Here is a 12,734-nt window from a genome sequence, read left to right on the forward strand (position 1 = left end):
GCTAAAATATTAAAAATATTGCCAAAACGCCATAAATTTAGCCAGCTTGATACTAATGTTAAACTTTACTCAGGTGTCATTTGCTTACAGGTCTCGGCTTTACTAAACTGAAAATATTGATATATGGGGCAAGGCCTTGGCTGGAAGAAAAGCATTCGACAGAAAGATTTTTTTTTTTTTATGAGTGACAAAAAGACAGTTTCCAGATTACACCATATCCAAGTCCATGGCTTTCATTTAACAACTGCATTTTAAGGAATGGAATCTTCCTTCACTTCCACTGAACCTAATGGACTAAGACGGTACCAGCCTTGATTAGTTTAAAAACTGAAAGTCTATGCATTTATAAAGTTGTGTCCACTAAGGCATGTATTGATTTTGAAACTATAATTAAACTACACTGTCAAAACAAAGTATTTTGCAATTGCAAATCTCCTTTATGTGCCCTGTTATAAAATGAACTTTAAAATAACACATTTTGGTGTTTTACTACCTTTTTATGTCCGTTTGCATAATTTGTCATCATATAAAAGTCACTTGAGATACAAAGACTATCATACTATTCAGTAAAAATATAAATTCATATCTGCATAGTATTACATCAGCTAAAACGTTCACTACTGCCTGCAAAATTCAGCAGTAACATTTGGAAGTGAATAGGCAAACAATGTGAAATCTAGAATGTATTTTGGTAAAAGTTCTTTCACAAGACCCTTCCGGGTATTGCACAGGAAGTAATACAGTGTTTCTTTAGTAACAGGCTTGTACCATGCTTGTCTTTCGGGGAATTTTATAAAAGGGGGTGCCTTCACTTTTTCAAGTATGTAATTGGCATCATCGTTCAACCTTTCATAGGATCCAATGAAGTCATACTGTACTGCACATGGCTGGCAGAGATTGTACATTGGCATCCAGTGTTCATTCATCTTCTCAACGTCCTCATCTAGCAAATACCACAAAAATTCAGAGAAAGTGACGTCATCGCCCCTGGACTGTCCAGGGTTCTCTCTGTACCTTTTCACTATTTCAGTCCCGTACCTCATCTGGTATTCCTTAATCTCTCCAAATTTGTTCCTGTAGGCTGACAATAGTCTCTCCATCGGCTCCCGGACAAACATGAACTTGAAGTAATGCTTTAGCCGATAGCGTATCTCCTTGGCCTTCATGTCTGCTAGGAACACCAGGTCGCTCTTATGATCCATCTTTACATTTATGTTCACATTTTCCAGTGCCCCATCCAGAACCTTCAGTACTTTTTTCCAATTGGAGCATGCTATTTTGGGAACATAGCAATATAAGAATTGGTACTTGTCATTCACTAGTATGTGTTTAAGAACCGTTCTCCTCTGGCTTATTGACAGCTCCCAGATGTTGTGGGGCATGCTCTTTTTCCCACAAATAGTCTGAGTGGTCCTGTTCCGAATATCCTGTAAAATTTGATGGTCCTCATCACCATCATTCATCACATGCCTCATCACTCTTGGGCTTGCTCTCCACGCCAGGTCCCCTCGGGGAGATGGTGGGCTCATCTCAGTTAAAATGCCTTTTTCAATCATAAGAAGCAACCCACTGGAGGCCACAATTACAGCAAACATTAGCATGGATGGGAGCAACATGGTCCCACGGGCACGTGAGCGGTGGTGCAGCACAGCCCTTTGCGCACCCAAAGGCCCACCATTCTTACTCATCATGTTCATGCCTTTGTCCACCTGCAACAGAGGGCGTGGAAACATTGTTCTTCTGGAGCCACTTCCAACGGGATATCAGGTTGACAGCTGGGGAAAGAAAAATTATTCAGTCAAATTCAATTTAAAACATCTCACAGACCAAAATCTCAAGTTGCCCTACTTCTGAATTATACAGGTGCACTCTTTTTGTAGCCTGTTACTTGGAGAATTAATTAACTAGCATTGAAGGGCACTTTACTGGTCTGATTAAAGAGAGGCTGTGTGCAAATGGGACAAAACAGGGACTGCATCAGAACCTCTGGTAAACATGTTTCAAGGTACCACATAAAAAGTAATGTTTCCTCTCCTAGTTGTAGTAAACTAGAAGTCCCCATCCATGAAATGTCAAGCTTAGGGAGGAAAATCACTGTACAGGTAGTTCGACTATGAGCACGCCCTCTGAGGAAAAAAAATGTTTCACAATTTTTTTAGTTAATCCTTATTTTACCGATATTATCAATTTCCTGGTTTAGGCGGGTTTTTATTCTAAGCAGGATTGCTTTATGAAACGGTCTCATGTATTTTCCTTTCGTAAGTTAAGTACTTTACAGCTCCTTGCAGCATCTAAGAAACCAGAGTATCTTGTCAAGTCTTAATATATTTTTTAGTCTTATATTTATAATCAGTAATACAAGAATTAAAGTATTTTAGAACAAAATCCCGTCAACTAAAAATTCAATCTTCTCCCATGTAGAATGGTCAACTTCAGCTTTTTGTTGGAACAGCGATTTGTAATTTTGAACATGTAATGCATTTTATTATAATTCTTAGACAGCAATAGCAAGTTTCTCATGACAGGAGGAGATGTTCGCCCCAACCTTGATTTTTAATCCAGAGCAACAGGTGTTAACAATCCAAGAATGGTCTAGACATCTCCGACTGGACATGTAGGTTTCCTATGAGTGCTTCAAAAGTACCAGGTTAAAGTATACACCTGCTAATTACTCGGGCCGCATCCCAATCCATCGGTTTTTATGCCCAGCTATATACAAACCAGTCTTCACTCTGCTCCCCGGGAACAGTCCACCCAAACTGCCATGCCAGGTCTTCCTTGAACTGGAACACGATCAACCCAGGATCGGTGTCACCCTTGTTATGGGCTCATCAGCTTAGCGTAGCTTAGTTCCAGTGAAACAGTGTGCATGGGACCAACGCCTGGGCATAACCATCCCACTTAGAGTGACATATTAAAGTATACGAAAGGACCTGGCCAGGTAGTTAGGGCTGGACTGCTCCCACGAGGTGCAAGGTCAAGACAGATTTGCATATGGCTGGGTCCAAACTGAGGTGGTATGGTGGGCAAAAAACGATCAAGTGGGATGTGGCCCGACCAACTGCCAGTGGCTGAGATTGATTCAAGAATTCCATCATTCACCTTGTTTTTGCATTTGCAGCCTTAAGTGCACCGGGTATGCCCAGACGTGGGTCCCGGGCTCCCTAAACCACTGCAACACGGCGCTGAAAAACCCTATCTAGGGCAAAACCTGTCCTAGGTTGCTTGTGTTCTGGTTCATGGAGCACCTGGTCTGGCAATTCAGACTGGGGTGTTCCCATGAGGGGCAGGACCAAGATTAATTTGCATATGGCTGGGTCCAAACTGAGGTGGACAAAAGTGACAGATTGAGATACAGCTGAGTGATTGCCAGTGGCTGAGATTAATTCAAGCATTACAGCTATCACCTTGTAGTTTTTGCATTTACCATCCTTTGGACCGCTATGGCCAGATGTGGGTCCTGGGATCACTGTGCCACTGCGCCACTGCAACCAAGCTTTTTCTAGCTGAAGAGCCCTAACTAGAGCAAAACCAGTCCATCCATCACACTGTAGTTTCAAAAGTGCCATGGGCAAGGTTTATGTTTTTTGGAGGTTTCTCTTATTAAATACTGCACAGAGTTTTTTTGCTATTCCTTGCAGGAAAATAATGCTTATGTCAGCACATGACACTGTTGTTAGAGGAAGTATTAGCGGAAGTGGCTTTGCTGAGAAATAAAAACATAATAAAAGTTCACACACACTAACATACATCTTTGCAATGGCACTTGGCCATGTGAGGTGCCTGAACACACATCTTTGGCGGACTCAGTGAGGCACCCTCCTATTATAGTATTTCTAGATTAAATGAGACCTAGAACCTCAAGGGTACCCCCAGAAGAATGTATGGAACTAAAGTGAGCCTGCCTATCTGGATATTTTTTCGATGCAATCCTTTAAGTAACTTCCAAAGCAAAGGCTCTGTTTGTGAGGTGCCTCCTCCAGTCACAATGGGAAAGATGGCACATGCAGCATGAAGAAGCCCTGCAGCTCATGAGCAACCCCTTGACTGCCCCTTAAAAGAACGACCCACACATATACTTTGAAGACAACAGTTTCCAAGAAAAGGGAAGTGGATAATAAACGTTTTCCCTACAGAGAGAAGGTTTAAAGAGGAAGCAACACCCTTTCTATGGCATCCACCCGAGCTGCTAAGGCTTATTAACTATCTTAATGGATCATCATCACACCCTTTAAAAAAAGCAGTATATCAAGGTTCAGGGTTAGAGTGACGCTTTAATTATGCAAAACAGAAGAGAGAACTCTGGGTAGTTCCCAAGTTTATGTGGAGAGCAGCTCCAGCACAGAGCACCCTGCAACACTCTAGATTTGCTCACCTCAAATGTCTGTATTTCTAGCACAGTTTTTAAGCATGGGATTTGCACAGTACCATCCATGCCAAACTAGAAAGTGACAGTGTCTTTTGCCATTTTTACAGCAAAATCTTTAAGCATAGGATTGGCCCAGTGCCATCCTTGCCGAGCTGTAAAATCACAAAAGCCTTTCACTACTCCAGGCACAGTATTACAGATTTGGACTGGTAAAATACCACCCAAGCCAACCTGGAATAAGCAAAAGCAACCCCTGACACGTGTTTCGATGTCATTACATCTGCTTTGTCCAGACACAATATATAAAACACAAATACACATCCTCTTTCTTTGTTATATAGAGTTCTCCTTGTGGTGTTTGGTTTATTCAGTGACTTTATTTTTCCCCTGGTATTAATCCTGAGATTTTGTCCTACAAACATAAGCTATAAAAACATAGATGTTACAGACAAGCGTTAAGCAACAGACAGTGACAGTATTTACAAACTTTAGGCACTCAAACAATCAAGCTGATTTTTTCCTCTGGGTGCAGGCCTTCGAAAGGGTTATACTTTATTAGTTGTGTAACAAGAAGAAAGGAAGAATATGTCTTGTGTGGGACCTCCATGCCTAAAACTCCCTGCTTGGGTCATCTGCTGGATATGACTGATGTACCAGCTCTATCCAATCCCAGACACAGATGACTGCCAACGGTCCTCTCAATGGTAAACTATGCAGGTGCGGCTCATCCTTTAGGGCGGAGGGGCCACATTCCCCCCACCTTTTGCCCCTCATGAAGAGTGTCTGTCAGGCTGAACAAAGGTCAGCCTGACAGACACTCTTCATGTTCAGGTCAGGCAGCCAGGAGCAGACATGCGTGATTTGCGCAGACTCCTGGCTGCCTGAGCTGAACTTTGCTGGGCTGAGGAGGTCACAGCTTCTATGGGTGTGACCTCCGCAAAGGTGCCTCGAGGCCCTCCCCTGGGTGAAAGGGAAGAGTCACCCATTGACTTCGACCAGGGCACTTCAGGTTTAAGCCCTGAAGCGCCCATAGCGAGTGTCAATCAGTGACACTCCGTCACAGAGTGGGGTGGGGTCAGCAGTCTCACTAACCCCATCCCACTCTGTCAGGAGGCTGGGACTGCTGCCTTCCATCTTTTAAAATGAATGTTTGGTGCGTGCATGTTTGAATGTTATGAGTGCTGTTAATGGATGTGCGTGCATGTGTGCTTCCGGCCCGTTCCCCTCCCTCCTAAAGCTGCTGGCCGCCACTGAAACTATGCATATCTGCCATTGAAGAAAGGGGACTTCTATGGACATAACATAGCAACCGAAATTTTGCATATTGGCTCCTGAAAGTGGGTAATATACAAGGTCAATGACCAACTAGAAATCTTCCAACAAATATGGGGGCACATACCACAAGTCCCAAGCTCACCTACAGGCCAGCAAACAACATATCCTTCTCTCCCGTCCCTTAAGACCAAACGCCCCTACCAAAAACTCTGATGCTATCACATTCTCCATCACCACCCCTCAGCCATTTCCTGTCTAAGGACTTCACCTTTTTGATCAGGTGTTCTGACCACTAGTTAAGTCATAGGAGAGACCGAGCCGAAACATGGCCTATCCCTCCCTGTCCTATACTCTCTCTCCTATCCCGTTTTCCCCCATTACCCTCAACTCCTTCGGGTGAGACACCCACTAATCCCTGGTGAAGACTGGCTCTAGCAGTCTGCCACATCCCCACTATTTGGTTGAATGTCAGGGAAAATGTATTCAATAAACAATTGTTTAAAAAAAAAACAGTCTTGCTGTAGCAATATAGTTATCAGGATATTCTTTTTTTTTTTTTTTAAACAAAATACTATTTAAAGTGTTTTATGTGGTATAGAGGCTGACTCATGTCTGGAGTGTAGCTTCAATTACACATTTGGCGAGAGAGCAGTAGTTACTTTGTTATAATAGATGCAGAACAGAGGTATGACATAACAATTAGTAAAAACTATAGTGTAGTATTCAAAACTTTTGGAATCAGTCTCACAGTTGAAGTACATTATCAATACTATTTCATCTTCCTAGAGCACAAACTGTTGTGTGGAGACCACCACGTCATCTCCTTTCTCCGACAGTAGAGATGGACCAGATTGGCAAATTCCAGTTGTGTGCAAAATAGACATGTGGCCAAGACCCCCTTCATGACGGCGTACCTGTTTAATAAATGTACTAAATGGGGCCCAAGTTTTCTTGAATTTGTCCATCTTAACAGATACAAATGCTGACAATATTTCAATGGCATAAATGTTTCTTAATTTGGGCCACCACATATTTAGAGGGGGTTAGTTAGGGTGTTTCTGTGCATTAGCTGTTGTTTGGTATTCTGCAAGAAATACATGTGTGAGAGTTTTCCCTGTGTGAGTGGTTAACGGGTATTGCAAATCATTGCCTGTGTCCACCATGAGAAGCGTCAAGGGATTCACAGATAACTCTATAGATGTTATTGGTTTTATTTGCTCTATAACCTACTTCTAAAAGTTCAGGACCTGGGTACAAGACCACCATAAATGGGCCATCACCCCACCCCCTCCTATTCTCACAGCATCTCCAGTATCTCTCCATCAACCCAAGCACTGCTTGTAGCCAGACCTTCTTGGCACTAGAGGTCCATGACATCTTTAAGCACAAACCTGCATTGAAAAGTAAAACTAGGAAAGTTCTGGTTTGATACACAGGCCTCACTAAAGACACAGGTCAACTCTGGTCAATAACAAGTTTTGGAACGAGCATATTAAAACCTTTATTACTTCCCATGTCTGAGAAACAACAACCCTGCTGTCGTGGTAGAGGTTGCAAAAATTGTGTGCCTTGATTACTCACAGCCCATAAACTTGTCAGACAGACTTCAAAGAGCACAAAATGCAGCTTTCCATACTATCTTAGATCTAAACAGAGAGGGCCACTTTTAATCTCCTCGGTGATTCTTACATCAGTAATTACTTCAAGACTACATTACATACCAAATACTGTGCATTATATACAAATGCTTTCACTAACAAGCCCCAGCTACCTAGTTTTCAAAACCAAATGGCAGGCCGTGATTCACAACTCTTGGTGTAATATCCAAGCCAGTTTAGTGGTCCCTAAATTCAATCTCATTAAGTGAAGGAGTTGAGGCACCTCAACAAGAGACCCTCCATCCATTTGAAACCAAGCTGTTAACCTTGCTTTTAAGCTGAAGGAAAAAACTGCAGTCTTTGGGTAGGTGTTTTTTTTTTGGGGAGGCACTAAGAAACCCCTTGGGCTGGTGAGCATTATATAAATGAGGTCACTCATTCATGAAGCTGGGGTGGTCCTTTACAAAAACAAAAATGTCCCTTAACAACCAAATGTTGTAATCTCATATGGAAGCTACAATTGTATAGTATTACATAGAAGTAGACCTCCATTAAGGAAGCACAGGAAAATTAAGGAGTCATTGTGGATGCCACGCTGTTGTACTACAACCACCTCTACGTTAGAACCTCAAAATTAAAAATAAGGAAGCTGCAAATGTTGCACAATTCGAAGGAGAAGCTATCTTAGGCAAATTCAGAAGAGATCACATCTCCCTAATATTATACAGGATGTACTGATTGCCACTGCAGGAGAGGTTATATTTTAAAGATGCCAACACTGGTAAATATGGCATTATATAAGAGGGCTGAATAATATTGGACAAAACGTGTGCCCATTTATGATCCAGTTAATTGAAAAATCGAAGTGAAGAGACAAAATGCTCCTGAGATCACTAAAATATCAGAAGTCAAGATGTGAAGGAAGTGGTTTCCTGACAAAAGCCATATCCATGTGGCACTCCATCCCCTCGTATCTATGCCCTGCAGTTTAAAAAAAAATCACCTCTTAATTGGGGAGGTGAAATATCAAAATGACCCTTAATGTCCCCAGGTCATGAACACGTTGTAAATAATGACATATTACAGTCACTGGAACTCTGAAAGCATCTAATGCGCTGCAACAGGAAGTAATAAAGTCTGGTTTTCTGCTTTTTCCCCCCCCAAGCATGTCAATGTGAGGGAGATCTTAACATTCAATAAAGACAGTTCCAGATCACAGGGTTCTGCATTGAGGAAGATCCTACACCAAGGGTGCCAAGCTAGAATCAGGGGACTTCCAACAGTGCTACACTCTTGCTGCATAAATTAAAGCATGGCAGAAAAGGGTAAACTCTTGAAGAGAAGTCAACTGGGGCTAGGTGACAGAGGTACAAAAGATTGACATAAGCCAATCTGAAATTGATACAGAATGTCACAAGCACCCGTGAAGCGACCAAAGAGCTGCTGAAACATGGTCTCTTCTGTGATCTCCAGCGATGGAGGTGGCTGAGTAGAATGGGGGTCTTCTGAAGCCTGCACCTGAGGCAGTTTGCCTCGTATGGTCGTAAAAGACTTAAAACGTGTTAGCAAGGGTAGTTCAAGGCTTAGTATTTTCTTATTTTCTAGTGAGCGAGCACTGGTTCATTCTGTTTCTTATGAGGTAAAGCGAGAGAAAGGACCTGGACGACTAATTCCCAGTTTTCTTACAGGTAAACTTTGCAAGCATGTATTCCCCAAGACACGTATGTAAAAATCAATAATCTTTTTCCAAGGGACTGACCCGTGAAGGAAAAATGGCAAACAAGATTTTGAACTAAACATTATGGAATGTAGGTTATGTGCCAGAATGTGTGACGTGGGCAAGGGGTGGAGACGGGTGAACTAAAGAAACTGGGGAGTGGCATGCAATAATGCCAAAGAGCTATGAGTTTAGGGCTGAAATCAAACAAACAACAATCTAGCACTCCAGATTAAGAGCACAAATGGGGGAAGCTTGAATTTTTGCAGACTCGACAACAAGGCACGTAGATTCCTTGCACATAAATTGAGATTTAGCCAGCTGAGGAACTATATTAAAAAGGTTCATGACAATCAACCCAGACAAGTATTAGGCAAAACGGTGATATGTTAAACCCGTTTTGTTAATATTACTCCTGTTTACTTTGCACAACAGAAAAACCTTGAGACTCAAAAAGGATGCCTAGACTCAGTCCAGCTGTCTACGGTGTTAGAAGATTAATCCTAGAGGTCAGAATAATGACTAGGGAGTTGTAGCGGTCTTGCAATTTGAATTCAATAACAGTGTTAGACCATGGGAAAACTCCCCCTTTTTATCAAGGCATCTGTAGGAGTTCCTAAAGGTCCACTCAAAGTGTTGCTTAACACGTTTCAGTATTTCAGACTTTTATACCTGGCTTACAGGAATCAACGATCATCATGTGGGAAAGCAGAATTACTTGTTTCTGTACTTTTAAGCCATGGCTTTTATTGTGCAAATACGAATACTTATGTATGGCTTAACAGGGCTAAACAATAATGTCATTTTTATATACTATCTATAATCTGCAGATCAAATTAATCCTTGCATGTTTGCTAAACTTCATATATTTCCAGTGTACCAAAGCCATTTTAAAGTTTTAATCTTGCACATTTTCTGCACTGTGTAGCCTTGTTCTGAGGACTGGTAGCACAAAGTGTGAATTTTTAAAAGTGCGTGGAGTCGGCGCTTGTTTGTGTCTTCTGTATCTATTCTTCAAGGACGTCTCACATTCTTTCGCGTGAAAAGATTCTGGTACTTGTTCATTATTCCGTTTTGTTTACTAACAGTATCAATCACGTGCTCTCACTTCTCTTCGCGTGCACTGAGAAAAAAACACTATAAAAATGTGCTCTAAACGTATGAAGTTTAGCGCTATATGCCCCAACTAACTAAAGATGGGAGCTATGGTCTGCTAAAATGGCAACAGCACTGCACTGTTTTGCTAGCATACTGGCTATTTTTTTCATTAAACACGTTAGACTTTATAGGCTTTCCTGAAGTGTTGTCTTTTCGTTAACATTTGCTAATATCCATAAAACTATTGCCTAATGGGTCTTTAGGGAACACGACATACTCCTGGGTGATTTGATATGGGGGTGGGGGGGGTGGAACGACATGAGGCACAGGGGAACAGCCAAGAAAGTTAGTTTCGCATTCACATGGCAGGTTATGCACAATGGATTCAGAATTATTCTATGTATATTCTATGTGGCTGCACAAATCCAATGGGCAGCCAGTTGTATAAGAGGCCAAATTTTAGAAGGCATGGGCCTGCTGGAAAAAGAGTCGGGAGAAGCTATCCCCCTGTTTCTCCCCATAACGCAGGACTCACTATCCCCACCCCTCACCGACCGGTAAGGGTTGCTCAACGCTGCCCCCGAAAGGTGTTGCATAGGACACAAAATAGACTCACGTATTACCAAGGTATTCCTCCAGTATGTCGTCGTAAGCATCAGAGGTTTTTCACCACTAAAGGTGAATAGGTGGTCACCACAGCGGGAGATGGAAGGTGTGTCCCGTTTGTGGTCTTGGTGGAAGAGCTTGGACTTCAGAAGGGACAAGTCCACATAGAAGTTGCTATAACCGGGCTAATACATAGACTTTGTGGAATTAACTCCAGATGCATAAAGTTACATACATCAACTACACATTTTGAGGGAGGGCAGGCAGCTTGGTTCTATCAGCCGTAAAAAAGAGTTGGAAGACAGGGAAAAAATAGACAAGAAAGATTGACTGAAAGTAAGAAGAAAATAAAATACTGTGGTTACAGTGGAAATACACATTAAAGATATAACATGGAAAGAAAGAATGAAACAGACAAAAATTAGGAAGGTGCAAAAGATGGCAACAAAGATTAAAATAAATGAGTGACAGACAGAAGAAAAGAATGAAAGAAAACAAGAAAGGGAAAATGAGAAAGATGAGGGAAAAGAATGAAATAAAATGGGAAAGAAATAATTAATTATGGATAGTAAGATGAAATAAAAAAGGGATGATACATTGATGGCCCCACCAATATCTGCTTAGTCTTGCAAGAGCCTCAGTTCATTGGTGAAAGATGGAGGTCTTTTACTTTTTTAGCTACTCCTCTGTGCCATAGCATGGTTTTCAGAAGACGGTATTCCAAAACACAACGAGAGCCCATGGGGTGTGGACCACTGCATTAAGCGAACCCCCAGAGTCTACGCCATCCTATGATTATTTCCCCTGCAAGGATAGAGTATGTCGCAAGAATAATGTGAAACAGACAGTGCCAGCACCCCGATCACAAGCAAAGGCTTTTCAGTGATTTCACGGACTTCGCAAGGCACTATTGCATGCCCTGAACAGCGGCTCTACGAGTTGCAGTTGGAGCACCGCACAGGAGACAGCGGACCTTCAAATACCGGCGATTACCGCCAGGTACGACAGCCAGAGAACAGTGAAACGGGATACAGAAAAATAAGCATGAGTAGAATTGGATTTCCCGTTAACATGCGTTGATGTGGAAACAACTTAGAGAAACAAAAGGTAAATAAAAATCATTAGTCGTTTAAAAAAAAAAACGGGACTCCCCTGCCTCAATCGAGAGTGCTGCTTGGGTCCCGTGCTTCACGTCACTGCTTGATAACTTGATAAGTGTTTTCATTAGCGTTGCTGCTTCAACAACCATCTTAAGGCATCCCTTCCCCTGACAGAGGATAAGCACGAGCTGCTGTTTGCCAACGCAGCAGTTATTGCCCGAAGGCATCTATTCACGCTTCCTACGAATATTTAAAATAAGTAAAGCTATGTTTTATGAAACAGTAAGAATGAAGACAAACCTGAGGCCTGTCATCCGCCCAAAAAGGCCTCCGCATCGCTGGGGCGTTATTTACTCGTCACCATCCTTGCTTGAGAAAGTTTAGCTTCGGGAGTTCACAGGCTGCCTCTGTGAGAAAGAATGTGTCACTTTTTCCCGTCAGATGGAGGAGGGAAGCATGTAAGGCGATTTCTTATTGGATGTTCTCTGTCTTTTGCGATTGGCTGCGATGCAAACTTCTCTTGTGTTATAGGCCCCCCCCATCACTTTGGTTACTTTATGCATCCTATTGGTGCTGGTGGGATTTTCCTCGCAGAGCTACTAAGAGGAAGGATTTCCGTTAAGCAGCTTGTGGAAAGTGGGGCACGGCTAAGGAATCTATTCTTATCTACGTTTAATGTTGCATCTGCTCCCCGTATACTATTGTTACAGTTTTAAAATGTATTTCTCTTCATAGTTTATAGGCAATGCAGGCTATAATCCTTTGGTCATACAACTTTTCTAGCACTCTCTTAAAAAAAGGGTTTGCACCGGTCATATCTGGAAATATAGTTATGGGATCTTAAAAATAGTATTTTTAATGCAATTCGTTTATAAATGCACGTAGGGGTTTTATATATTTTGCTGCCTTTTTTCGTGGACCTCTGGCGTTAACTCTGTCCATAGGAACTGTTGTGCAAAAGCAACAAAATG

General features: G+C 42.1%; 1 protein-coding gene across 1 annotated transcript; it reads right to left on the reverse strand.

Annotated features, from left to right (window-relative positions):
* Positions 1 to 414: 414 nt before the first annotated feature.
* On the reverse strand, positions 415 to 12,200 carry CHST14 (carbohydrate sulfotransferase 14). The gene is made up of 2 exons (XM_069208579.1): positions 12,064 to 12,200; positions 415 to 1,775 (listed from the first exon to the last, which is right to left on the reverse strand). The coding sequence occupies exon 2, from the start codon at positions 1,731 to 1,733 to the stop codon at positions 618 to 620; it is 1,116 nt and encodes a 371-aa protein (XP_069064680.1). The 5' UTR covers positions 1,734 to 1,775; positions 12,064 to 12,200; the 3' UTR covers positions 415 to 617.
* Positions 12,201 to 12,734: the final 534 nt, after the last annotated feature.

This window comes from Pleurodeles waltl, chromosome 9 (genome assembly GCF_031143425.1).
Source record: "Pleurodeles waltl isolate 20211129_DDA chromosome 9, aPleWal1.hap1.20221129, whole genome shotgun sequence".
In the NCBI taxonomy this organism is placed as follows: Eukaryota; Metazoa; Chordata; class Amphibia; order Caudata; family Salamandridae; genus Pleurodeles; species Pleurodeles waltl.